General features: G+C 49.1%; 2 protein-coding genes across 6 annotated transcripts; one reads left to right on the forward strand and one right to left on the reverse strand.

Moving 5' to 3' along the window:
* Positions 1-225: 225 nt before the first annotated feature.
* Positions 226-4,033, reverse strand: Bag5 (BAG cochaperone 5). 5 transcript variants are annotated; one of them, XM_021179371.3, is made up of 2 exons: positions 3,783-4,033; positions 226-2,144 (listed from the first exon to the last, which is right to left on the reverse strand). In XM_021179371.3, exons 1-2 carry the CDS (start codon positions 4,031-4,033, stop codon positions 776-778), a joined length of 1,620 nt encoding a protein of 539 aa, XP_021035030.1. In that variant the 3' UTR covers positions 226-775. The 5 variants fall into 5 exon arrangements, with proteins under 5 accessions (XP_021035030.1, XP_021035034.1, XP_021035033.1 ...); XM_021179375.3 differs by having other exon boundaries at positions 3,446-3,827; XM_021179374.2 differs by lacking the exon at positions 3,783-4,033 and adding an exon at positions 3,378-3,724.
* Positions 3,904-23,460, forward strand: Coa8 (cytochrome c oxidase assembly factor 8). Its single transcript, XM_085830695.1, has 5 exons — positions 3,904-4,154; positions 12,634-12,831; positions 14,532-14,595; positions 20,226-20,316; positions 23,124-23,460. The coding sequence occupies exons 1-5, from the start codon at positions 4,032-4,034 to the stop codon at positions 23,221-23,223; spliced, it is 576 nt and encodes a 191-aa protein (XP_085686821.1). The 5' UTR covers positions 3,904-4,031; the 3' UTR covers positions 23,224-23,460.

A 23,460-nucleotide genomic window follows, 5' to 3' on the forward strand; every position in this document is an offset into this window, starting at 1 on the left:
CTCTCTCTAAAGGTCCACTCGCATCATTTAAATGTTCCCTATCCTTACTAACTAATAAGGAGAATTTTAAGTTGAGATCACACAAGCAAAAGTAGCTTGAAGGTATCACGTGATGTTTCATCCTTGCCTCAGTGTGGTTGCAAATCCTGGGTTGTTAGGCTTCACTAATTTTGTGTGTTGGACACAAGATTCCCCCCTCTAAAATGAAAAGCACAGGGGAACAGATTCTTTTCAAGCAAAAATGTTTATGATAAAACAGACCATCCAAACAAAAGCCCCACCCCATTAAAACTGGGCAGGACCCATTAGGCCTTGTAACTTTAAAAAGTCCCAGCACTGTTTAGCATAATAAAGCATCTCTTTCTACGCTTGGATTTTATTCAACCCTGGAATTCCCTCCTCCTCCTCATCCTCCTCCTCTTAATTTGGCTAGAGTTAGAAAAGTCTAATCTGTTTCTAGACTCTCAAATTCTGCATCTAATGCTTGCACAACCCATTTAAAACTTAGGAATGCTGCCTTTTTCGTATTCCCATTAAAAACACACAAAATAAACACAAACCACACATTGTAAGGATAATGAGCCAGATGGAAAAGGTAATGTGCTATAATGATATTCGTTTGCAACATCAAAAGCAGCAGAAATACTGAATATAATTTGATTAAATCATAAATACTGAGATTGACTATGCACATAGAAATTACATTTAGGCTCCATGAGCTGAGAGCTCTCTAAAGGAGATGAGGTGCGAACCAGCGAGATCAGCTCCTGGCCCATCAGTACTCCCACTCGTCCGACTTCATGTCCAAGTAGCTGAGGATGTTCTGGGCCAGTTTCACAGCCTGTTTCCTGGCAGCCTTACACTTCTCTTCTCCCTGTGGGTCAACGGCATCCAGAGCCAGCAACTGTTTGGTCAGCAGCTCCTCCAGACGGATGTAGTTCTTATCAGTTCGATTTCCACCAAATGAAAGGACTTCGCCCAGGATCTCAGACAGGTTCCCAAGGATCTCCCACACGGCCTTATGTGGGGGGTTCTCCTCACATGGGAACAGCTTCCTCTTCTCCAGGGCTTCCTTCAGGTCCAGGTACGTGATCAGGGTCTGCACCTCAATCACCGCCCTTCTCCTGGCTTCCCGGATGCAGGGGTTTTTCTCCAGACTCACTTCATCCAGCTGTCCGATCAAGCCCTGCAGCTCTGTCTTGGCCCTCAGGTACAACTCAGGAGGGCTCTGCGCCTGGAGAAGTTCATTTTTTATCTCTCTCATCCTCTTGAGAACATTTTCTATTTTTATAATGGAATGGTTCTGTCCCAGGTCAAATGCATGTGTACTGTCAGCTTCCTCTTCTAAGTCTAGGTATTTCAGTAACTTGTTGATATCTTCCACCACCTCCCTCCGATAATTTCTGATCTCTGTACGCCCACACACATCCAGAGCATCTAAATCAGCAATCAGTCCTGACAGCACGCAGGATAAGTGCCTGCAAGTCTCGGAACTGTCCACGCCCATCAGAAGTGCGATCAGTGTCCCTCTGGCCTTGTTCACTTCGCACATGACAGAGTTGATTTTGGCCACTGAAGGATGCACATCCTCAGACAGTGGCAGGGACGGCTGCTTCTTCATACAGTCCTCGATAACCTCCTGCACCGCGCAGATCTTGGTGAGCGTGCGGTACCTCGCTTTCCGCAAGGAGACCTTCCCTCCGGTCTTCACGTGCGTCAGCCTCAGAATGATGTCCTGGATGCTCTCCTCAAACTCGTCAGTCACACAGTTGCCTCCACTGTAAAAGGGCACAATCTTTTCTTTCACAAGGGCCTGAGCTTCCTTAAAGATGCTCTGGATTTCGATGCGGTGTGGGTGGTTGGCATTCTGCTCCAACTCCTTGAGGAGGCGTTCTGTCTCCTGTGCCGCCCGCTTCCTAGCTTGCTGGATATCTCCTTTTCCTTCTGTATCCACAGAGTCAATTTCAAAAAGTTGTTTGGTCAGCATCCTCTCCAGCCTTTTGTAGTTCTTGTCATCCGACAGGCCGCTGAAGCCGAGCACTTGCGGCTCTATAGCCTTTACTTCCCGCTGGATCTCCTGAAGCCTGCTAATGGAGGGGTGTTGGTTTCCCATATCCATACTTCTGGGTTCAGTTTCACAAGCACTGAAAGATAGCAAGAATGGTAACGTATTACAGTCTCTGCAGGACAAGAACCCACTCTAAACACTCCTTCTTAGTACACTTGTTAAAAGGGCTCATTCGGGCTGTGGACATAATTTTCCATCAAGTGTCCAAGCTGGAACTCCAGAACACATGTGGAAAAAAAAAAGGCTAGGAGTGGAGCTGGAGAGAGGCTCAGTGGTTAAAGGCCTTGGTGCTGGCTAGAGGACCTGGGTTTGATTACCAGCACCCACATGACAGTGCATGACCACACAGGTAACCCCAGTTCCAGGGCATCTGATTCCCTTTCTGTATTCAGAGGCACCAGGCACACAGTGATGCACAGATATCCATGCAGGCGAAATACCAGCACACATGAAATAAAACAGAAAAGCCAGGCAAGCCAGTGCCGGGGAGACAGCGATAGATGGATCTCTGTGATTCACTGGCCAGCCCAGATTAGCCTAACCGAGGACCTTCAGGACAATGAGAAGCCCCACTTCAAAAGCCAAAGTCAAAGGACACCACAGAAATGGTGGTGGGCAGGCAAGGAGGCCAAACTCTGGCGCCTGGGCATGCACCAAAATACACAAAGGGTTTCGTCCAAGGTTTAAAGGGTTGCTTGAGGAAAGGGGAGATGTGACATGTCAACCCCCTCTCCTGAAAACAGTGGGACAGGAACAAAACACTGCAAGCTGGTGTGCTGGTGTATGCCTACAATCCTAGCGTCGGGGAGCCAGAGGAAAGGGAACTACGAATTCAAGATCACCATGGGCTACTTGGTGACGCTAAGAATCCAAAGCAAAACGGAAATAGGGGAACACGGTAGGGATTTTAAGAATAGACGGAAGGTTCTCATAGTCCAGCATGGGTGGATGTCTAGGCCTATGAATTCTGTTTTAAACCATGAGAGCAAGCTGCGTACACTTCCATTCTAGTCAACCCACCAGGTTAACAACACAATTTCCTTAGATTCCCCCCATCCTAATCTGCTCTCTGGAACCAGGTTGGAAGTTAACAGTAGCTCTTCCACACTTACAGGAGCACCATTCGTCCAGACAGCTAGCTATCTTTCTACTTTTCAGAAAGAGGAACTAAGAAACTTCCAAATCCTCGCCCTCGACTTCAAATACCCGCCGCCCAAACCTGACGACTGCGATTAACTGGGTCACTCGCCTCCCGGTACGTGTGCTTAGAGCATTTCCCACGCTCTCAGGTTTCTGTCAAACAGCTCACTTCTGGCGGGCAGGCCACAGAACTCAGTCCCCGGGAGGGTCCAAGCCTGGCCCTCGCAGAGCTTTTACCCCGGGAGGTCCGGGCGGCGGCGGTCTTGGCTGCCGCGGGGGGCGGCGAGGTGGGAGATCGGCCCTTCACGGGGAGCGGCACCGCAGCGGGGCCCCCAGCGGCATCCCCCCTCGCCCTTCCCGGCTAGGTCTGACCCGGGCAGCCGGTGAAGGGGCCGGCGGAGGCGGCGGCAGCTACTGGCCGCGGCGGCCGCTCCCGGGTCTCGGCCCGGCCGGACGCGCCGCCGCCTGACCTCACAATGGGCGCGCGGCGGGCGCGGGCCTGCGCAGCGAGGGCGGCGGAGCGCCGGAGTCCGGGAGAACGGAGCTCGCGCCCTCGCCCTCGCCCCGCGCTCACCTGGGCCGCACGCGCCATCGCGCCCCGCCACCTCCACTTCCGCAGCGTTGTCGCCGTCCTCGCAGAGCGGGCCCGTCAGCAGCGAGCCCGGGGAAAACTTGTCCTTTCCTCGTCCCGCGCGGGCCCCGCCGCCCGGCGTCCGTCCCAGGGAATGCGCACGGTCGGCCTCGCCGCGCGTCGCCTCGGGCTTTGCGACGCCGCCGTAACGCCAACCTTTCCACTGTCGCGATCCTGCCGTACGAGCGGGCCATGGCGGCTTTGCGGCCCGGAAGCAGAGCGCTTCGCTGGCTTCTCTGCCGGTCCTTCTCCGGCGGCGGCGTTAGGTTGGCCCGTGAGCGCCCTACGGATCACAGGGATGCGGCGTCCAGCCGGGTAAGCGGGACGCCGGGGGCGCTGGCAGGGAGGAAGGCCGCCGAGCAACCCCACGCCGCCTGCACCTCTCCGACGGACTGATGATCACTGCCCCGGATCCGCTGTGGAGAGCGCGAGCCTTGCTTATCCCCGAGTTAATTCCCATTTGTATTAACACAGCTCTTGAAGGGTGTTCTTTCTCATTTTCGCATCGTTAAGATCAGTGTTCGACTTAAAGCCATGGCTGACTTCATCATCCCACTTCTGTAGACTTCGCATTGTTTGTAAACGTGCACACGATGTCAGAGATCCACAGTGCAGGTCTGCAGCAAGAATGGGCGTGAAGTCTTTTTCAAAAAACCAATTGCGGGGCTGGAGAGATGGCTCAGCTGTTAAGAACACCGAAGGCAGTAACAATGCACTCACATATATAAAAATAAATAAAGGTTTTTTTTTTTTTTTTAATCAGTTGCACTTCTTTGCAACAGAATGTTTTGCTTAAGGAAGGCCTAGGTTGCCCGGCGTGGTGGCGCAACAGCCATGGCTACACAGAGAAACCCTGTACCGACAAAAAAAAAAAAAAAAAAAAAAGAAGAAGAAAGGCCTAGGTTTAGAGTCTATCAGTCATATGAAAATGCTAAGGCTGAAGGTAAAACATTAATCAGTGGCTACTAACACTTCAATGACCACTAGGCTAGTGATAGAGACTGGAGAGCTTGGTTTAAGCAATAATGAAGAGAGGGAAGGAGGGGTGAGGAGAGAGAAGAGAGACAGAAAATTAAGAATTGCAAAATGTGCCTGCTGTGAAATTTTTCATTTCTGGTATTCTGTGTCTCCTTGCACACTTTTAGCTTTGAAGTTCTGACTACTCCAGTTTAGATTTGTTGCCTTAGGACCCTGGCCTCTGGCTCAGTTTCCTGGCACAAGAAAGAAACAAGCCTTCACTTCTGTCTTTAGAAAATATAACTTTAGTCCTTGGGCAGAAAAAAATGAAACAGGTGCCTGAACATGCTTTGGGAGGGAAAAATTTAACTCACCCAACAGCTTTCTCGTGAGAGTTTGCCTTGACATTCATTTTTACTTTTTTAAAAATTGCTATGATTTTGTGTGATATGCCTGCGGCAGAGTTGAGAGGACCGCTTTCTGGAGAGCGTTTATCCCTTCCATGGTTGGTGCCAGGGGTGGAACTCAGGCTTCCTTATGAAATGCTTTCACCCTCTGAGCCATCTTGCCTGACCTTCGTTTTTGGTGAACTAATGTTGGAAAAAGGCTAACAAACAGCAGTCTTTGAAGAGTCTTGCTGGAGGCCTTGTGGCGCACCGCCTTTAACTGGAAAGGCAAGCTGGTCTGCTTTGCAGGTTCAGGGGAGCCGGGGTTATACACACGGAGAGACCCTCTCTCAAAACAAGGCACCTGGGGTCTGGGTCCTCAGGGTAAACCCTTCAGCCTTTTGGGGTCTAAGGGCAAGCCTGTGCTGCTCACCTCTTGGAGATCGCAGAGGGAATGACTGTGGCTGGGGGCCTGACTACCAGCCAGAGCTTGCCTAATTCTGTACTACCTGTGCTATGGTTTTTAGGATCTAAATGTCCTATTATGGTAAATATTGGGAGGCACAAAAGAAACCAGTTCTGCCTCGGGGCTGCTTCCTCGGTGTTGCCACCTTGTTTCCTGAGTAATTAAATGGCTCTAAGACGGATTGCTGGATTGCAAAGAAACTTTGTAACTAGCAAGTCTTAAAAGTAACTTTGTGCTTCAAGGGAGAGACAGAGCAGATCTCTGAGTTTGAGGCCAGCCTGATCTGGCTACACAGAGAAACTCTATCTTGAAAACGAAACCGAACAAACAAAAAAGTAAAAATTTAAAAAGAACATTGCAAACCATTTCTTCTTCAATAAAATAAATTCTCTACTAGTTAACTGTGCATATTTTTCTTTATCTCTCCAGTCTTGCTTTAAGGAGACCCGCTTTTCGAACCTTCATAACTTCATTTCTGGTCTCTTTGTACTTATTGCTTTCCCCCTTTTTATTTTTGTCTTTGGCAGAGTCTTGCGTCATGCCCGCCCCGCCGGGTTAGTTAGTCTTGGACTTTGTGTATAGCCGAGGATGACCTTGAATCTCTCCTCTGCCTCCTCCTTCCAGGGTTCCAGGACTGAGTCACATCGACCATCCTGGTGTTTTGGTCTTTTGTTTTGTTTGTTTTGTTTTTGATTTGAGACAGGGTTTCTTTTTTTTTTTTTTTTTGGTTTTTTGAGACAGGGTTTCTCTGTGTAGTCCTGGCTGTCCTGGAACTCACTCTGTAGACCAGGCTGGCCTCGAACTCAGAAATACGCCTGCCTCTGCCTCCCAAGTGCTGGGATTAAAGGCGTGCGCCACCACGCCCGGCGTGTTTCTCTGTGTAATCCTGGCTATCCTGGAACTCGCTCCCAAAGACCAGGAGGGCCTCAGACTCACAGAGATCTGCTTGTCTCTGCCTCCCGACTGCTAGGATTAATGGCGGGCACTACCATGCCCTGCTGCAGGGTTTGTTCTTTGTTTATTGTTTTTTCAATTTTTATGTGTATAAATTTTTTGCCTATGTGTATATCTGTACATCACATGCATACAGTGTCTGTAGAGGCTAAATGTAGCATGTTGGATCCTCTGGAAATGGAGTTAGAGATGGTTGTCAGCTTCCATGTGGGTGCTGGGAATTGAACTTGGGTCTTCTGGAAGAGCAGCCAGTGCTCTTAACCACCAAGCCATCTCTCCAGCCCCAGGGGTAAAAGTTGAATGAAATACAGGACATTTATGCCATTTACATCCTCATCATTAACAAAGAAAACACCGAATGATTGTACACCGAGCAGGCCTGTTGCCCATCACTGGAACCATGGCCTCCTGACCTGACATATCATTACTGCTGTGGCATTCCTCAGAAATGTTAAAATAGTCTAGATAAGCCAGGTGTGGTGGCGCATGCCTTTAATCCCAGCACTGGGGAGGCAGAGGCAGGCACATTTCTGAGTTCGAGGCCAGCCTTGTTTACAGAGTGAGTTCCAGGACAGCCAGGGCTACACAGAAAAACCCTGCCTTGAAAAACAAAAATAAAAAAGAAAGAAAAAAAAATGTCTCCATAAGATCAGACTGTAGGGCTGGAGAGATGGCTCAGCGGTTAAGAGCACTGACTGCTCTTACGGAGGTCCTGAGTTCAAGTTCCAGCAACCACATGGTGGCTCAACCATCCGTAATGAGATCTGACGCCCTCTTCTGGTGTGTCTGAAGACAGATATAGTGTACTTATATATAATAAATAAATCTTAAAAGAAAAAAAAAAGATCAGACTGTATACATGCAAGCAAGCAGGACATTTTCTAAATTAGTGATTGATGTGGATGGCCCAGCCTATTGTTGGTGGTGCCATCCCTGAGATGGTGGCTCAGTGCTTAAGATCATTGGCTGTTTGGCCAGGGGTCCTGAGCACACAGTGGCTGACGAACGTCTTATAAAGAGATCTGATGTCCTTTTCTGGCATGTAGGTGTACATGCAGACAGAGAACACTTCTATGTTTAAAAAAATACATTTAAAGGCTGGCGAGATGACTCAACGGTTAAGAGCACCGAGGTCATGAGTGCTCACAACCACCCATAATGAGAAACAAATAAAAAACCTTTGGGCCCAGAGCAAGCGGGGGCTGGAGCAAGAGGGAGAAGGGAAAGAGGAAAAAAATAAATAAATTAGAAAAAAAAAAAAAAGGCCTGCAGTGGTGGCACACACCTTTAATCCTAGCATTTGATAGGCAGAGGCAGGCGGATCTCTGAGTTCAAGGCCAGCCTAGTCTATGGAGTGAGTTCCAGGACAGCCAGGGCTACACAGAGAAACCCTGTCTCAAAAACAAAAAGAAAAAGGAAAAGAAAGAAAACTGGCTGAGTAAGCCATGTGGAGCAAGCCAGTAAGAGCATCCCTCTGGCCTGTGTGTGAGTGCCTGACCTCACTGCTTATATATGGACCTGTGAGTGGGATAAACCCTTTTCTCCCCAAGGTGCTCTTGGTCATGGTGTCTATCACAGCAGTAAGTCACCCTGACTGCGACAGACAACAAACACTGCAGTCCCCACCTGAGAAGCAGGCCTAGGGCCTGGAGATGGTAGGAAAGACAGAGATAATAAGGCAGTAAATATGGAAGACTCCAGGAAGGGAACTCCTACTGTGGTCAGTTCTGTATGCTTTCCCTTGCTGACAGTCAAGAACAGATTCTGCGGCTTGCTTTTTTTTAGTATTAAACCTTTGCATGCCTGGCGGGATATCATCTTTCAATCGGCTTAATTTGGCTTGCTGGTTTGTGTAGCACTCTTATGCAGTAGGGGGCTGCAGACCCTAACTCTTAGCTCTTTGAGCTCTCCTTTTAGAGGAGCCTTATAAAGCAAGCAGCCTCTGGCAAGGGTGCATTCTCTGTGTCATCCCATCTCCCACTGTGGCTTTGTGCAGCTCCGCCTTCGAGGAGGGAGCTGTGAAGCAGCGGGCAGGGCTGTCAGGCTGGCTGCTGACGAAGGGCTGGATTCTTGTCTGGCTCGCCGCAGGGTACATGGCCCGTGCGCAGCCTCCCTTCCCACGCACAGCCTTCCTGTCCACGCTTCAGGAAGCCAGGCATTATGTTCTTACACTGTAAGAACTTAAATTACAGTAATTATTCACTCTACAGAGGGAGATTTCTTTTACAGAAAGGGTTTTTTTCCCTCCCCCAAGCCTCTTTCTCTCTTTCCTAATACCAATCTGCTTGGTGAACAAAGACTCAGGTGTTGTCATATAGGGAAAGCAGAGGAATTAACCCATCATAGCCAAAGATAAATATCTTTCAAGTTGTCATGAAAAGTGGAATGACCAGAACCTGGTTACCTGGGTTCCTCGGTGGCAGCAGGTGACCCGTCACCAGTAGGTCCGTCTGAAGAAGCCACTGTTCTGCTGGCCACTCCTTGGGCTCACTGTGCTGCTGTGCATGACCATCAGGCAGAGAGTGGTTTCTGCGGCGACCCTTTATTAATTTTTGAGACAGGGTCACGTTGTATATCCTTTTTTGTTTGTTTGTTTTTCCTTTTTTTTTTTTTTTTTTTTTTTGTTTGTTTGTTGTTTCTCTGTGTATCCCTGGCTGTCCTGGAACTCACTCTGTAGACCAGGCTGGGCTTGAACTCAGAAATCCGACTGCCTCTGCCTCCCAAGTGCTGGGATTAAAGGCATGGGCCACCACTGCCCGGCCACATCGTATATCCTTAGCTGTCCTGGAACTAACTGTGTAGATCAGGCTGGCCTGGAATCCTTTTTGCCTCTGCCTTCTGATTATGAGAATCAAAGGTGTACATGAAGCGACACTTCATATTTCCCAGTGAGGACGGAGCCTGTAAGAAGAAGAAAGCATTTCTACTCAGTGAAAATGCTCCTCGTAGGTGTTTGAAGCTGTAAGCAGGAAGTGTAATATGGAGCCTTGTTGTCCTAAGTGGCTGAAGGGCACACACTGTGTGGATTGTGCTAGACTCATGCACAGTTGTCCAGCACTCGTTAGCAGCAGGAGCTGTGTCGCGTTTCTCCACCAGTCCCTTGAGTTCCCCATCTCTCCTGGATAAGCTTAGCCTTCCCCTGCTCCCTCTAGCACGGGACTACCTGCCTCTGCATCTTCACATTCCTGAGAAGTTCGAACTCAAGACCCTGGGCCAGTCTGCTTGCCTACAATCCCAGTGTCCGAGCCTCTGTGGCTAGACCTAGGGAAACTCCAGAGCTAGCAGCTTGAGTTCCAAAGACCTGAGATGCATGCTCAACTTTTGGCTCACTTCGGACTTCTGAACATTGCTGATGCTAACTCATCCAAACTTGCCATATGTGCTGGAGAAGTCTGTGTAAGTTAAGCCTGGGGCGGGGACATTGCTCCGTGCTAAAGGGCTTACATACAGGTAAAACACCTGTACACATAAAAATACACTTTAAAGAATTGAAATAGTTTTATTTTGGATCAGGTGTTGTGTGTGTGCACACGCAGGTGTACATACAACAGAGTAGGTACCCACAGAGGCCAGATGTGTCAGATCTGCCTGGAACTGGGATGGCCGCAGCTTTGAGCTGCCTGCTGTGAGTACTAGGAACTGAACTTGGGTTCTGCTTAGGTGCACGGAGTGCAGTCAGCCACTCATCTCCAACCTCACTGTAGGGTGTTTGTTTCTTACCCTGGCTGCCTTGGATGTTGCTTTCTAGACCAGCCTGAACTCAAACTCAGGTCTGCCTGCCTCTGCCTCCTAAGTCCTGGGGTTGAAGCTGCACATCGCCAGGCAGGGTTTTTAAAGGAAGCACTTGAGTTAGGGGTTCAGCTCAGTGGTGGAGCACTTGTCTAGCAGCACAGGCCGGGAGGTTGGTCCTCAGCTCCAGAGGGAAAAAGCACTTAGGAGAGATTGCTTTGGCTGCCCTGTGGAGTAGCATGGGTCGAGATGTAGAATGTCAGGGGTGTCGGCAGTGTAGACACGCTGGTCCCATGGTGTTTCATCGGAGGGGTAAGTAGGCTTCTACCTCAGCCTCCTGCGTGCTGGGATTACAGACACAGCCACTATGCCGAGAACATTCCTTTTAAAAATTTTTTTTTCTATTAAAAGTATATAGCAACACGAGGTTTGGTTTCAATCTTTTTTTTTTTTTTTTTTTTTTTCCGGTTTTTTGAGACAGGGTTTCTCTGTTTAGCTCTGGCTGTCCTGGAACTCACTTTGTAGACCAGGCTGGCCTTGAACTCAGAAATCCGCCTGCCTTTGCCTCCCAAGTGCTGGGATCAAAGGCGTGCGCCACCACGCCCGGCTAGTTTCAATCTTTACAACTACAAAATTTAATAAATAGATGCATTAGAGGCGGGGGCTCCTTGTGGCAGAGTGCTTGCCCTGCATGTGTGAATCACTGTTAACTGAGCTGTGTCTCCAGCCCGATTTTGAATAACAGTACTCATTTTGAAGATGTCTTAAGACGATTGACGTTAGAGCCGGAGAGATGGCAGTCCGTTAGCACTGACTGCTCTGCCCGAGGAGCCGGGTTCAATTCCCAGCACCTACATGGCAGCTCACAACTGTCTGTACCGCCACTCCCAGGGGATTCAATACATTCACACAGACATACTCGCAGGCCAAACAATAATGCCCATAAAATAAAAAAAATTTTAAAAATCATATAAAAAGGAGGGTTGATACGATAAGCATCCAGCTTATACCTAACAACAAGCATATGGTCAGGATACTGGTTTTGCTAAATATTTATTTTAAAGGATTTCTTTTTATTTTATTTGTGTTATGTATGTGGATATGTGTAATGTGTGCATGTTGGCTGAGCCCTGAAGGTGCTGGGCTCCAACAGTCGTAGTAGTGTCTTCAGAAGGACAAAGTACACAGGCTCATGCACACGTGTGTACATTTTTAATTTTAGGTGTACTGATGGTAGAACTCAGAGCCTTGAGAGTGCTGGGCGAATGCTCTTACTACTCAGGTATATTCCTGGTCCTCTTACTTTATTTACACAGGATTTTGAGACAGGATTTATTTACTAAATTGTCCACGCTGGCTTTGCACTATGATCCTGCCTCAGCTTCCTAGCTGGAGTTACTGGCCTGCTTACCAGGCCTGGCCTCTGTCAGCTTGTGGAAGTGTTATAGCATCATTTGGTGAATAGTATAATAATGTTAATATTTAAGCCAGGTATGTGGTGTCTGCCTGTAATAGCAGCTTGGGAGGCTGAGGCAAAAGGACTGTGAATTGGGACTGGCGAGATGGCTCAGCGGTTAAGAGCACTGACTGCTCTTTCTTTTTTTTTTTTTTTTAAAGATTTATTTATTTATTATATGTAAGTACACTGTAGCTGTCTTCAGACTCACCAGAAGAGGGAGTCAGATCTCATTACAGATGGTTGTGAGCCACCATGTGGTTGCTGGGATTTGAACTCTGGACCTTCGGAAGAGCAGTCGGGTGCTCTTACCCACTGAGCCATCTCACCAGCCCACTGACTGCTCTTTCAAAGGTCCTGAGTTCAAATCCCGGCAACCACATGGTGGCTCACAACCAACCATAATGAGATCTGACACCCTCTTCTGGTGCTGTCTGAAGACAGCTACAGTGTACTTATTTATAATAATAAATCTTTGGGCTCGAGCAAGCAGAGACTGAGCAAGCGGGGCCGACCTGAGGGAGTAGAGGTCCTAAAATTCAATTCTCAAAAACCACATGATGGCTCACAACCATCTGTACAGCTACATTGTGCTCATAGACATAAAATAAATAAATAAATCTTAAAAAAAAAAAGAATTGTGAGTCAAGCCTAGGCCACATTTTTAGATCATGTCTGAACAAACCAAAAAGGAAAACAAAACAAAATTATAGAATTTTTAGTTTCAATACATTGTGATCTTTCATAGAGTAAGGTGATGAGGGCCTTGAATAAATGCAGGCTGTTAATTTTGTAACACCAGGGTTTGGTTTAGTTAACTTGTTGATTCCTTTCATTTCATTAAAGGTCTCAAGATTCTGCCCTCCAAGACAGTCTTGCCATGATTGGATAGGGCCCCCAGACAAATACTCAAACCTTCGTCCCGTTCATTTTCACATCCCTGAAAACGAGTCTCCCTTGGAGCAAAGACTTAGAGAATTGAGACAAGAAACGCAAGAATGGAATCAGCAGTTCTGGGCCAAGCAGAACTTGTCCTTCAATAAGGTAAGTGAGGGGTTCAGACCAGTCAGGGACAATCCACTCAGCCACTTGGGGGCGCTACGTCATTAGCAGTTACATTGTTGCCTTTCTGATGCAGTTTGTGGGAATAAATAGAATACTTTGTCCCTTCCTAATAGTGTCCTTAGCAGCCAGGTGTGGCGATTCATTCCTTTAATCCAGCACTTGGCCATCAAAGCCAGGAGAATCTCTAGTTCAAGGCCAGTCTTCCTAGTGGGCTTCAGACTAACCAGAATGATGTATGTGAGATATGTCTATGTCACTATGTATAGTGAGATCCTGTGCCAAAAAAAATGTTTTTTAAGAGATAAAAAGATTGTTTTAAACCAGCATGTAACTGTGTGGAACACACCGTGTCGTGAGTCACAGGTCGAGGCTTTCTGGGGAGAGCAGTAGCAAGGGCTAGGATGGGCTCTGTCCTGAGTGCATCGCCTGCTTATAAGAAGTCACTGCCATCGTTGTCACTTACGAAAGTTCAAGATTCTTAGCAACTTATTCAAAAAGTGCATGAGAAACACAGACAAATATCCTAACGGAAAAGGAAATCTACTCGGAGCGTTTGTTGTATTCTATGGATTTATACACAACCCACCTTCGCAAATTCACTGAACATCTTTTAAATTCCTGTTTCAAGACGGGCATGGTGGCACACACCCATTACCCCAGTACTCTGCATCAGGAATTCAAGGCCAGTCTCTACAAAACAAGCTTTGATGGCAGCTGGAGAGATGGCTCACGGTTAGAGCACTGGCTGATCTTCTAGAACACCAGTCTCGGTTCCCAACACCCAGATGGCAGCTCATGACTCTCTGTAACTCTCCTTCCAGGGGATCCAAGCTGTCTTTTGGCCTCCTCAGGCACTATGCCTGCATGTTATACACAGACATATGTGTAGACTCTCAGACATACACACATAAAATAAATCTTTTTTTTTTTTTTTCTAAAAAATTTATTTGTTTGTTTAATGTATGTGAGCACACTGTAGCTGTCTTCAGACACACCAGAAGAGGGCATCAGATCCCATTACAGATGGTTGTGAGCCACCATGTGGTTGCTGGGAAATTGAACTCAGGACCTCTGGAAGAAATCTGTGCTCTTAACCACTGAGCCACCTCTCCAGCCCAAGGGTTTTAATATTTGTTTGTTTGTTTGTTTGTTTTTTTAGATTTATTTATTTATTATATGTAAGTACACTGTAGCTGTCTTCAGACACTCCAGAAGAGGGCGCCAGATCTTGTTACGGATGGTTGTGAGCCACCATGTGGTTGCTGGGATTTGAACTCTGGACCTTCGGAAGAGCAGTCGGGTGCTCTTACCCACTGAGCCATCTCACCAGCCCCTGTTTTTTTGTTTTTTGAGACAGGGTTTCTCTGTATAGCCCTGGCTGTTCTGGAACTCACTTTTGTAGACTAGGCTGGCCTGGAACTCAGAAATTCACCTGCCTCTGCCTCCCAAGTGCTGGGATTAAAGGCATGCGCCACCACGCCCGGCTGGATTTTAATATTTTTAAAATCAAATTTGATTTTTTTGAGATGGGGGCTCATGTAGCTCAGGATGAGCTCAAAACTTATAGCTGGGGATGGCTTTGGTCTCCAGACCCCCCACCCCTCTCCACTTCCCGAGCGCAGGGGGTATAGGTACGTACCAGACAGCTGGCTAAGAGAGTTCTGATGGTCATCTTTCAGGAAAAAGAAGAATTCATTTACTCAAGACTACAAGCTAAAGGCTCAGGCCTGCGGACCGAGTCAGGTTAGTACGTCTGTGCTGTTACTGGTTTAGAAAAAAGGGTTAATGAAGGGAGCACTGGACAGACAGCCTCTGTGTCCTCACTGCCCCACTGCCTGCAGACTCCTGCTCCATGTGTGTGTGTCATCCGTTCCCACAGGCGCCTGGCCATCTCTTCTCTTCATCTTCAGGCGATGTCACAGCCTCTCAGAGCTTAGCTGAAAATCAAAATCCTTTGATTTTCTTTTGTGTATTTTTCTGGGAATAGAATCCAAGGCCTTGAGCACTGTGGGTAAGCACCCAAGCCATTGGACTGCACAGCCTTGCCTTTGGATGAATGGCTTCCCGTAAGGTCATGATCTAGACCCAAACCCCAGCAGCAGCATGGGAACTGAAAGCATCCGAATGACTGGGGCCCCTGTTGTGGGATATTCAGTTGCAGTGGATGCTAAGGACCTGGAGCATGGGGTCACAGGGCCCCAGCAGTCGGCTGTCCTCAGACAATGGGACCAGAGCCACCCTACGACTACTTCCTTTGTTCTTAAAATCTTCTCCTGTGCTACCTTACCCTTCTCTTGCTTTGCATAACCTGGCCCTCTGCCTCCGGGTTAATCCCTCTGTCAGTCCCCAGGCCAGCTTCCAGCCATGCTGGGCCCTGGATCAGCAGACAGACATGGGGTTGTGCTGAACGAGCCTGGCTGCTGCCATGGGAACACAGGATGAAGGAGGCCCAGAGGGATGGCCAGACAGTGTCCAGGAAACAGATTGGTGGTGTTTGTAGCCAAGATGACACGACCATCTGGACTTTTAAACAGGCTGCAATGAGTTTGCCTTAACAACACCCGTGGACCAGTGACTGTGTAGGGAGGAAACCTCTGGCTTTAAACAAACAGGGCAGGCATCTCAAGCTGCAAGGTGTCCGTCTGTGCTTTCTGAGTTCATAGGAAAGGTTCCTTCCGCACTCAGTCCTGACAGAGTTGCTGGTGGCTGGTGATAGCCTGAAATCCCTAGCCCCTTTCTAGAGGAAAACAAGCAATGGCCATGAGCTGCGAGTCCAGCAAGTCTTCCTTACAGGCTTTCTTTAATTGCAAAGGGGCGATCTCTAGATGCCCAGTGACTGCAGACTAGTTAGAGCGGCTGGCCACCTGCTGACTGCGTTCTGCAGGTTCTGCTGCTGCAGCATGGGGAATTCACTGACTTGAAGGGCAGGAAGCCCCGTGTCGACAGCAGTATCAGGAGGGAGTTCTTCCCTTTCTTTGACTGTGTAAGTATTTGTGCATCCAGAAAAAAGGGAGCCATGGAGACAGATCCACTTTCTCAGATGGCATTTGTGAGACACCCACACATTTTCAGTAATGACGTGATGTAATTGAGTTCCCTCTCCATCCCTCCATTAAGGCTCCTTCCTCCCCCTCCCTTCCTGTTCCCCGGCCCTTCTCTTTACCCTCCTCCCTGCTCCAATTAGCTTTATGTTCAGTAATAAGAGGCAGAGAGATGGAGGCATGGAACAAGAATTAACTTGGCAAGCATTGATGGGGTTCCTGCTGTCTGATCATTGGCCTGAGGGTGTTTGGGTGAGGTGACTCTCGGCATGTCTGAGAGCTCCTTGGGGGAAGTCTTAGGTGTGGGCAGCTCTGTCGGCTCCCATCCTGCAGTTCACTTCCCTGTGTACCCTGCACCAGCAGCAAGCCTACCCGGAGCCCCCATCACCTCTCCAACTACTGCCAAGGCTCAGAGGGGCTCTGAAGGCAGGGCTGCCTGATCAGTTGCTACAGGTAGGAACTAGGTGTCGGGAGGACAAGGTTGGAGTCTACAAGGCCATCCTGGAAGAGCCTGGCCCTTCAGAGAAACAGCCTGTGCTGCTGTTGCCAGGGGAACAGGTTTCCTGTTTCGACAGTCCCTCCCTTGTTATGAAAGGCCCGGAGATGCTGCTGGAGAAGAGGGAACTCCCTTCTCTAAGGATCAGCCGAGTTTCCACCCTGAAAGCTTCTTTGGACTGGATTCCATCCTGGTCCCTCCTCCCTCCTGCTGCCCTCCTCCCTCCTGCTGTCCTTCTCCATCCTGGTCCCTCCTCCCTCCTGGTCCCTCCTCCATCCTGGTCCCTCCTCCCTCCTGCTGCCCTCCTCCCTCCTGCTCTCCTTCTCCATCCTGGCCCTACCTTCCCACCTGCCTGTGTCTGTCCTTTGAGACCAGCTTATGTATCACCGTCTCTGGGAGCCTTTGGTGTTCCTTACCTCCCAGGTAGTAGGTCCTCCTCACTTCATCTGAGCAGCATCTATCTCTACTGGCTTCTGGGATGGGGCATTGAGCAGAATTGCAGCCTTGCCTTTTTTGGGCCTGACAAGCCAACAGAGCAGGGTCAGCATACAGGTAGGTTCACACTGCACTTCTATCATGTGGACCCTTGAAGAAAACTAGCAGGGAATTAGGGAAGAAAGTGGGCACCTGTCTGTGTTCTCAGAAGAGTCCTTTAGGGCTGGAGAGATGGCTCAGCAGGTAAAAGCACTGACTGCTCTTCCAGAGGTCCTGAGTTCAAATTCCAGCAACCATGTGGTGGCTTACAACCACCCGTAATAAGATCTGACGCCCTCTTCTGGTGCATACAGTGTACTTACGTATAATAATAAATCTTTGGGCTGGAGCAAGCAGGGACTGAGCGAGCAGGGTTGACCAGAGCGAGCAGAGGTCCTAAAAATTCAATTCCCCCAAACCACATAAAGGCTCACAACCATGTGAGTACAGCTATAGTGTACTCACATACATAAAATAAATAAATAAATCTTGAGAAAAAAAAAAAAAAAGAAGAGTCCTCTAGGTGGAAGAGACAGCAGGGCTGAGTGAGAAACAAGTGTGAGTAAAGCACTGTGTGCGGCTAGCACGTGGATAAACGTTGCTGAGCTCCTCCGAGGGCCTGACTCTTCCAGGTGCTCCACTCAGCAGGAATGCACAGCAGACATGCCATTGCCTGCACCTGTGGGAAACTGAGGCACAGAGGATGGGCGATCAATCACCTGAAGCTGCCTGATAAGAGGCGGGCTGAGGGTGAACACTGAAGTGCAGCTGTGGAGGTGGTCCAGTCTCCCCACCCACTCGGTCTTGCGTTATCCTCAGCATAGGGCTGCCCAGGCCTAGTCGGTGGAGGGTGCGGATGGGGCAAGGAGGGTCTACTTGTTTCTGTCATGCTGTGACAGCTCTGTGAGTTTCTGTCTGTTCTGTGGGCATGCACTCGCCTGATGCCTCTTCCCCCTTTCAATGCCCCTGTCTCTGCAGACAGGATTCTTGGCCGGAGGCAGGTCTGCAGGAGATATTAGCATGGCACCCCCACCCAGAGGAGATGAGTGTAGCCCTTGCCAGATGCCCCCATGCAGCTCACAGGTAGCTGGTGTTAGGTTTTCAGTCAGAGCACCCCTTCCCACGTGCACCCTCTGCATCAGAGAGTGTCACTGGCCCTAGATACACCGTCCCCCGTGCCTCAGCGTGTGCTTGCTGGCATCAGAGCATACGCTCACCTTCCCCAAGGATGTACTGACTTGGTTGACCCATGTGTGTGTGTGTGTGTTCAGGTTTATCTCTGGGCCCAAGTTCTGTCCAGTGATCTGTGCCTGCTCCATAGTAAGCTTGAAAATTGGGAAATGCAAGCCTTCTTGCTTCTTTTGTTGTTTTAGTTTTGGAGACTGGGCTCTTCCCATGAAACCCTGGCTGGCCTGGACCAGACTGGCCTCGAACTCATTGAGATTGCTTGCCTCTATCTTCTGATAGCTTAACCTTGTCCTGCTCTTCCAACCCATTGTTGAGCTGTTAACTTCTTGATATGTGTTAACTTTTGCAAAGTAAACAAAAGCCCTGTCTAGGAAGTTGGGAAAGCCAGCTGCAATCCTGATAGAGCTGGTGCTGAGTCTCCCAGTCAGAGAGCAGTGCCCTCTTTTTGTTGGTGATTTTTATTTTGTTTTCTCAAGATAAGGTTTCTCTGTATAGCTCAGGGTGTCTTGGAACTCACTCTGTAGACCAGGCTGGCCTTGAACTCAGAGATCCATGCCTCTGCCTCCCAAGTGCTGGGGTAAAGGTGTGCGCCACCACGCCCCTGGCTACAGTTAGCATTTGTGTGTTGATCTTTTGTAAGTTTGTTGACGGTATTAACTCTTTACACACCTACCACAGGCGCGTGTAATTCATTTTTATGGGTCTGAGTATTTTGCATATATATGTGTGCATCGTGTACACACCTGATGCCCGCAGAGACCAGAGGAGGGAGGGCTTTGGGTCCCACATGGTCGGAGGTACAGATGGTTGTGAGCCTTCAAGTGAGCTCCAGGAACTGAACCTGGACTCTTAACTGCTGGGCTGTCTCTCCAGCCTTTGTTTGGTTTCTTCTGAGACAGTATCTCTCCTTGCCTGGGTTAGGCTCAAACTCCTTGTGTAATCTGGAGTGACCCTGAATTTATTTATGCTCCTTCTGCTTCCTGATCTGTAGGATGCTGGGTCAGCTGACACACCCCAATCTTCTTCTTTTGTTTTCTTCCTTTTTTAACACTAAAAAACAGAACCCATACCCCATACCCTGGCTAGTGAAATGGCTCAGCAGTTAGGAGCACAGTTGCTCTCTGTCCCCAGCACCCACATGGTGGCTCATAACCATCTGTAGCTCTGGTTCCAGGGACCCGAGACATCCTCTTTTGGTTTGTGGGCACCAGGCAGAGCATCCGTGCACACAACACAAACATAGAAAGTAGTGAAACTATTTACCTGGTGGCTGGAGGATAGCTCAGTGGTTAAGAGCTTTTACTGTTGTAATAGAGGACCCACAGTTGGTCCCCAGCAGCCATTTAAGTGGCTCACAACTGCCTGTAACTCTAGCTCCCAAGCCATCTGACACCTACTGGCCTGTGAAGGCATCCTACCTACCCACTGTTACCCACTGTGCACAAACTTACAAACACACACTCACACATGCACGTGTACTCAAATACTCACACTTACACGCACATACAATTGAAATAGAATCTTTAGCTGGGCATGTTGGCGCTTTCCTTTGGACCTAGCACTTGGGAGGCAAAGGCAGAGGGATCTCTGTGTGTTTGAGGCCACCTGCACTGTAGTATAGATTCCAGGACGGCAGGCATGTGGGAGTCAGGACAATCAAGGTGAGAGTTGGTTCTCTCCCTTTTTTTTTTTTTTTTTTTTGGTTTTTCGAGACAGGGTTTCTCTGTATAGCCCTGGCTGTCCTGGAACTGACTCTGTAAACCAGGCTGGCCTCAAACTCACAGAGATCCATTTGCCTCTGCCTCCTAAGTGTTTCGATGAAGGTATGTGCCACCAGGCTTGGTTTTTGGATTTTTTTTGTTTGTTTGGTTGGTTTTGGTTTTTCGAGACAGGGTTTCTCTGTATAGCCCTGGCTGTCCTGGAACTCACTCTGTAGACCAAGCTGGCCTCAAACTCAGAAATCCGCCTGCCTCTGCCTCCCGAGTGCTGGGATTAAAGGTGTACGCCACCACTGCCCAGCTGGCTTTTGGATTATTAAGACAGGATCTCTTATAGCAAGGCTGGCCTCAAACTTTGATCCTTCTATTTTTAGCTACAGTGCTGGGTTCTAAGTGTGCACTGGCATGGGCAGCTTCTCCCGTGTTGTGTTACATTTAATTGTGACTTACTTCTAGGCCAAAGAGCAACGCTGGATGCAGAGGAGATGGCCGACTTCTATAAGGACTTTCTGAGTAAGAATTTCCAGAAGCACATGCGCTATAACCGGTACGCTCCCGCCTGCCCTGAGGTCACCTAGCAGACCCACATCTGTACGGTTCACCTAGCAGACCCACATCTGTACGGTTCACCTAGCAGACCCACATCTGTACGGTTCACCTAGCAGACCCACATCTGTACGGTTCACCTAGCAGACCCACATCTGTACGGTTCACCTAGCACGTCTTTTTTTTTTGTTTGTTTGTTTGAGACAGGGTTTCTCTGTATAGCCCTTGCTGTCCTGGAACTCACTTTGTAGACCAGGCTGGCCTTGAACTCAGAAATCCACCTGCCTCTGCCTCCTGAGTGCTGGAATTAAAGGCGTGCGCCACCACGCCCGGCTGTCTTTTTTTTTTTTTTTTAACCATAGTTTAACAGCTTTGGTGTTTTCAGTAGAGGTGGAAGTTGCGTGGTTTTTTAAGGTTACACTTTTTGCAGTTTTAACCAAACTTGTCAGCTTCAGTATGCGTGCACGGTACCCACAGTGCCTCAGGGACTTACATCAGCGAGTACGTCCTGACAATGCCCTTTAAGTATCTTTCCTTGGAAATACAGGGTCAGTCAGAACTCTTGGTCAGTAGAGATCAAAGGCCACAGGAGAGCCATGCAGGGACCAGCAAGGAGCCTGAACTGCAGGGTGAGTCACTCTCCCAAGCAGAACATGCAGAGCATTACAAAACACCATTGTACACACACACACACACACACACACACACATCTGTGTGAGCACTCAAGAAAGCTCTGGTCTCTTCTGTATGTACAACTCGTGTGGAAAAGCTTCCCTGCCCGGTGCCAAAGGTAGTCAAAGGTGAGCACACAAAGGGACACTCAGGCTTGCTGCTGGTGGCATCACTCAGGAGGCAGAGGCAGGTGAGCTATGAGTGTGAAGCCAGCCTGGTCTACAGAGCAAGTTCCAGAACAGTCAGCGCTGCCCCGAGAAACTCTGTCTTGGAAAACAAAACAAAAAGAACACTCAGAAATAGTGATGTAAGTATTTCCCTGGTGGCCACACAGGTCTAGACACTCGTCATCCCTCATCATCCCGGACTGCTAAAACCACCGGTCAGCAAAAGCTGTGGGATTGGATGGTGACAGATGAGGGTGCCACACCTGAGTCCTAACTAAGCATGTCCTCATCTCACACAGTGGGGCGGCCCAGGGTGCTGCCGGGGGAGGGACAGCCCACGCCTGCAGCTCTTCTCAGGAGACTGACTGACGTGGGGCTGAAGTGTGGTTGGGCTTCCAAATTGAAGCACCAGCTCATAGGCAAAATTAAGGGCTGTGTATATGTGGGGCAGGCATGAGAGCCTGAAGATGTCAACTCAGTCCTTCTACAGAGCGCCGCCTGCCCAGTCCTGAGCTCTTGTGACAGGTGTCTAATGGAGGTGGGATAGGAGTGTCTGGGTCAGCTCATCATCCCGACAGATTAGTGGGTTTTGTTTGAGAAAGGATCTCACTATGTGGTTCTGGCTGTTCTGAAACTCACTGTGTAGACCAGGCTAGCCTCAAACTCACAGAGGTTCTGTCTACCTTCACTTCCCAAGTGCTCAGAGTAGAAGTGTACGCCACCATATGGTTGGCCTGATAAATTTGAATTTTTTTTTTTTTTTTAAGATTTTAGTTTTTTGTCCTGCCTGGTTCTGCAGTTAAGATGCAGCTTGAGATTTGCACTAAAATGTAGCAGTGACAGGGCTGCCTGTGGCCAGAGCGGCAAGGTCTCCGAGAACGTGGGCGGCATTGGAGGCTGGATGCGCTTCGAAGGGAGCAGTCTGCGGCTGCGGCTGCGCTGTGTTGCTTTGACCCAGTTAGGCGCTCAGCCACGTGAGCTCACGGACACAGCGCACGGCTGCCCCCTGCAGGCTGTGTGCGCGCAGGCTCTGTGAGGCTGCCTCCGCTTGGAAACAGGGAGGCTTTGCTGGCTTCTCTGCTTGACTGTCCAGATGAGATCATCTGCCTCATAAGAGCAGTGGGGCTCTTCTTGCCTGAGTCACACGGGGTGGCCTCTTGCTCCCCCAGAGCCTTGCTGTTTACTTAGGGTTCTGCTTGACAGCAGGTTGTGAGTTATAAGGTTCTCAGGAAGGTAGATGGAGTCTGTGGCTGACTTGTGCTGTCACCTGCTTAGGGCTCTGGCTCCTCTCCTACCTTCTGTGCTGAGATCCAAGGGTCAGTGGATCCAGCCCTAGCAGAAGTGCTCAGGGCCTGGGACGGCTGGTGGCTTTGGGGCAGCAGGGGCTTGCACCCAGGATCTGAGATGCGCCTTTCCTCCACGCAGTAAGCCCTCCACACTTCACCTCACCATTAGGCTCGGGGCGGCCACCAGTGGGTGGGCTTCCACTGGTGTCTTGTAGGCAGCAGCCTGTGTATTTTCTCTGTACAGATTCTGCCAGGGTGTGTATGAGAGAATCAGAGACACCCAGGAGAAGGGATTTAGAACATTGTGACATTCAGCTTCCTTCTGTGGAATACTTTGTCTCATACAAATTAGACACAAGCAGAGCCCCACCCCCACCCCAGGTCCCTAGAAAGCCTGGTAGGCTGTTCCATGGCGCTACTCATCACTGCCTGTCTAGGGATGCTGCTGGATTCTCAGAGCATCCTAGGAATCTGCTAATAAAGGCCAGGGGAAGATTAGAGCTCTCTATACTTAGGGAAACACACTCTCTCTCTCTCTCTCTGTGTGTGTGTGTGTTTGTGTGTGTGTGTATTCTGCTGGGGTGGAAGTAGGGAGTCAGGTGACTGTGGCACCTCCAGGGGAGCTGCTGTCGTCTGGTCAGGCCTGACACTGCAGTTGACTGGGGTCCTCTCTTTCTCTGTAGAGACTGGTACAAGCGTAATTTTGCCATCACTTTCTTCATGGGGAAGGTGGTCCTGGAGAGGATGTGGAGCAAGCTAAGGCAAAAGAAGACAAGCGGTTAGGAGGAGCCCACCAGAACTTGACCCACAGCACTGGAACCTGACCCACAGCTCCAAGTTCCGTTTACGAGGCCCTGGACACTAAGTGAGCACAGTCCCTTGGGCCGTGCTTGCCTGGCTCAGGCTCATCAGTATGCTGTATGCTAAGACTGTATTTTGTATTGTCTGTACTTTGAATTATACCAGCTCAGAATATAGCAATGTAAAAATGTGAATAAAGTTTCACTGCAAGAATTTAAA

The sequence above is a fragment of the Mus caroli genome, unplaced genomic scaffold (genome assembly GCF_978045245.1).
Source record: "Mus caroli unplaced genomic scaffold, Mus_caroli_1 scaffold_14, whole genome shotgun sequence".
Lineage (NCBI taxonomy): Eukaryota > Metazoa > Chordata > Mammalia > Rodentia > Muridae > Mus > Mus caroli.

Coding starts and splice junctions, on each gene's coding strand:
- Coa8 (XM_085830695.1), top strand. CDS start 4,032: ATGGCGGCTTTGCGGCCCGGAAGCAGAGCGCTTCGCTGGCTTCTCTGC. Junction 12,832..14,531: donor AGAACTTGTCCTTCAATAAG/GTAAGTGAGGGG, acceptor GTCATCTTTCAG/GAAAAAGAAGAATTCATTTA. Junction 20,317..23,123: donor AAGCACATGCGCTATAACCG/GTACGCTCCCGC, acceptor CTTTCTCTGTAG/AGACTGGTACAAGCGTAATT.
- Bag5 (XM_021179371.3), bottom strand. CDS start 4,033: ATGGCCCGCTCGTACGGCAGGATCGCGACAGTGGAAAGGTTGGCGTTA. Junction 2,145..3,782: donor CGATGGCGCGTGCGGCCCAG/GTGAGCGCGGGG, acceptor GCTATCTTTCAG/TGCTTGTGAAACTGAACCCA.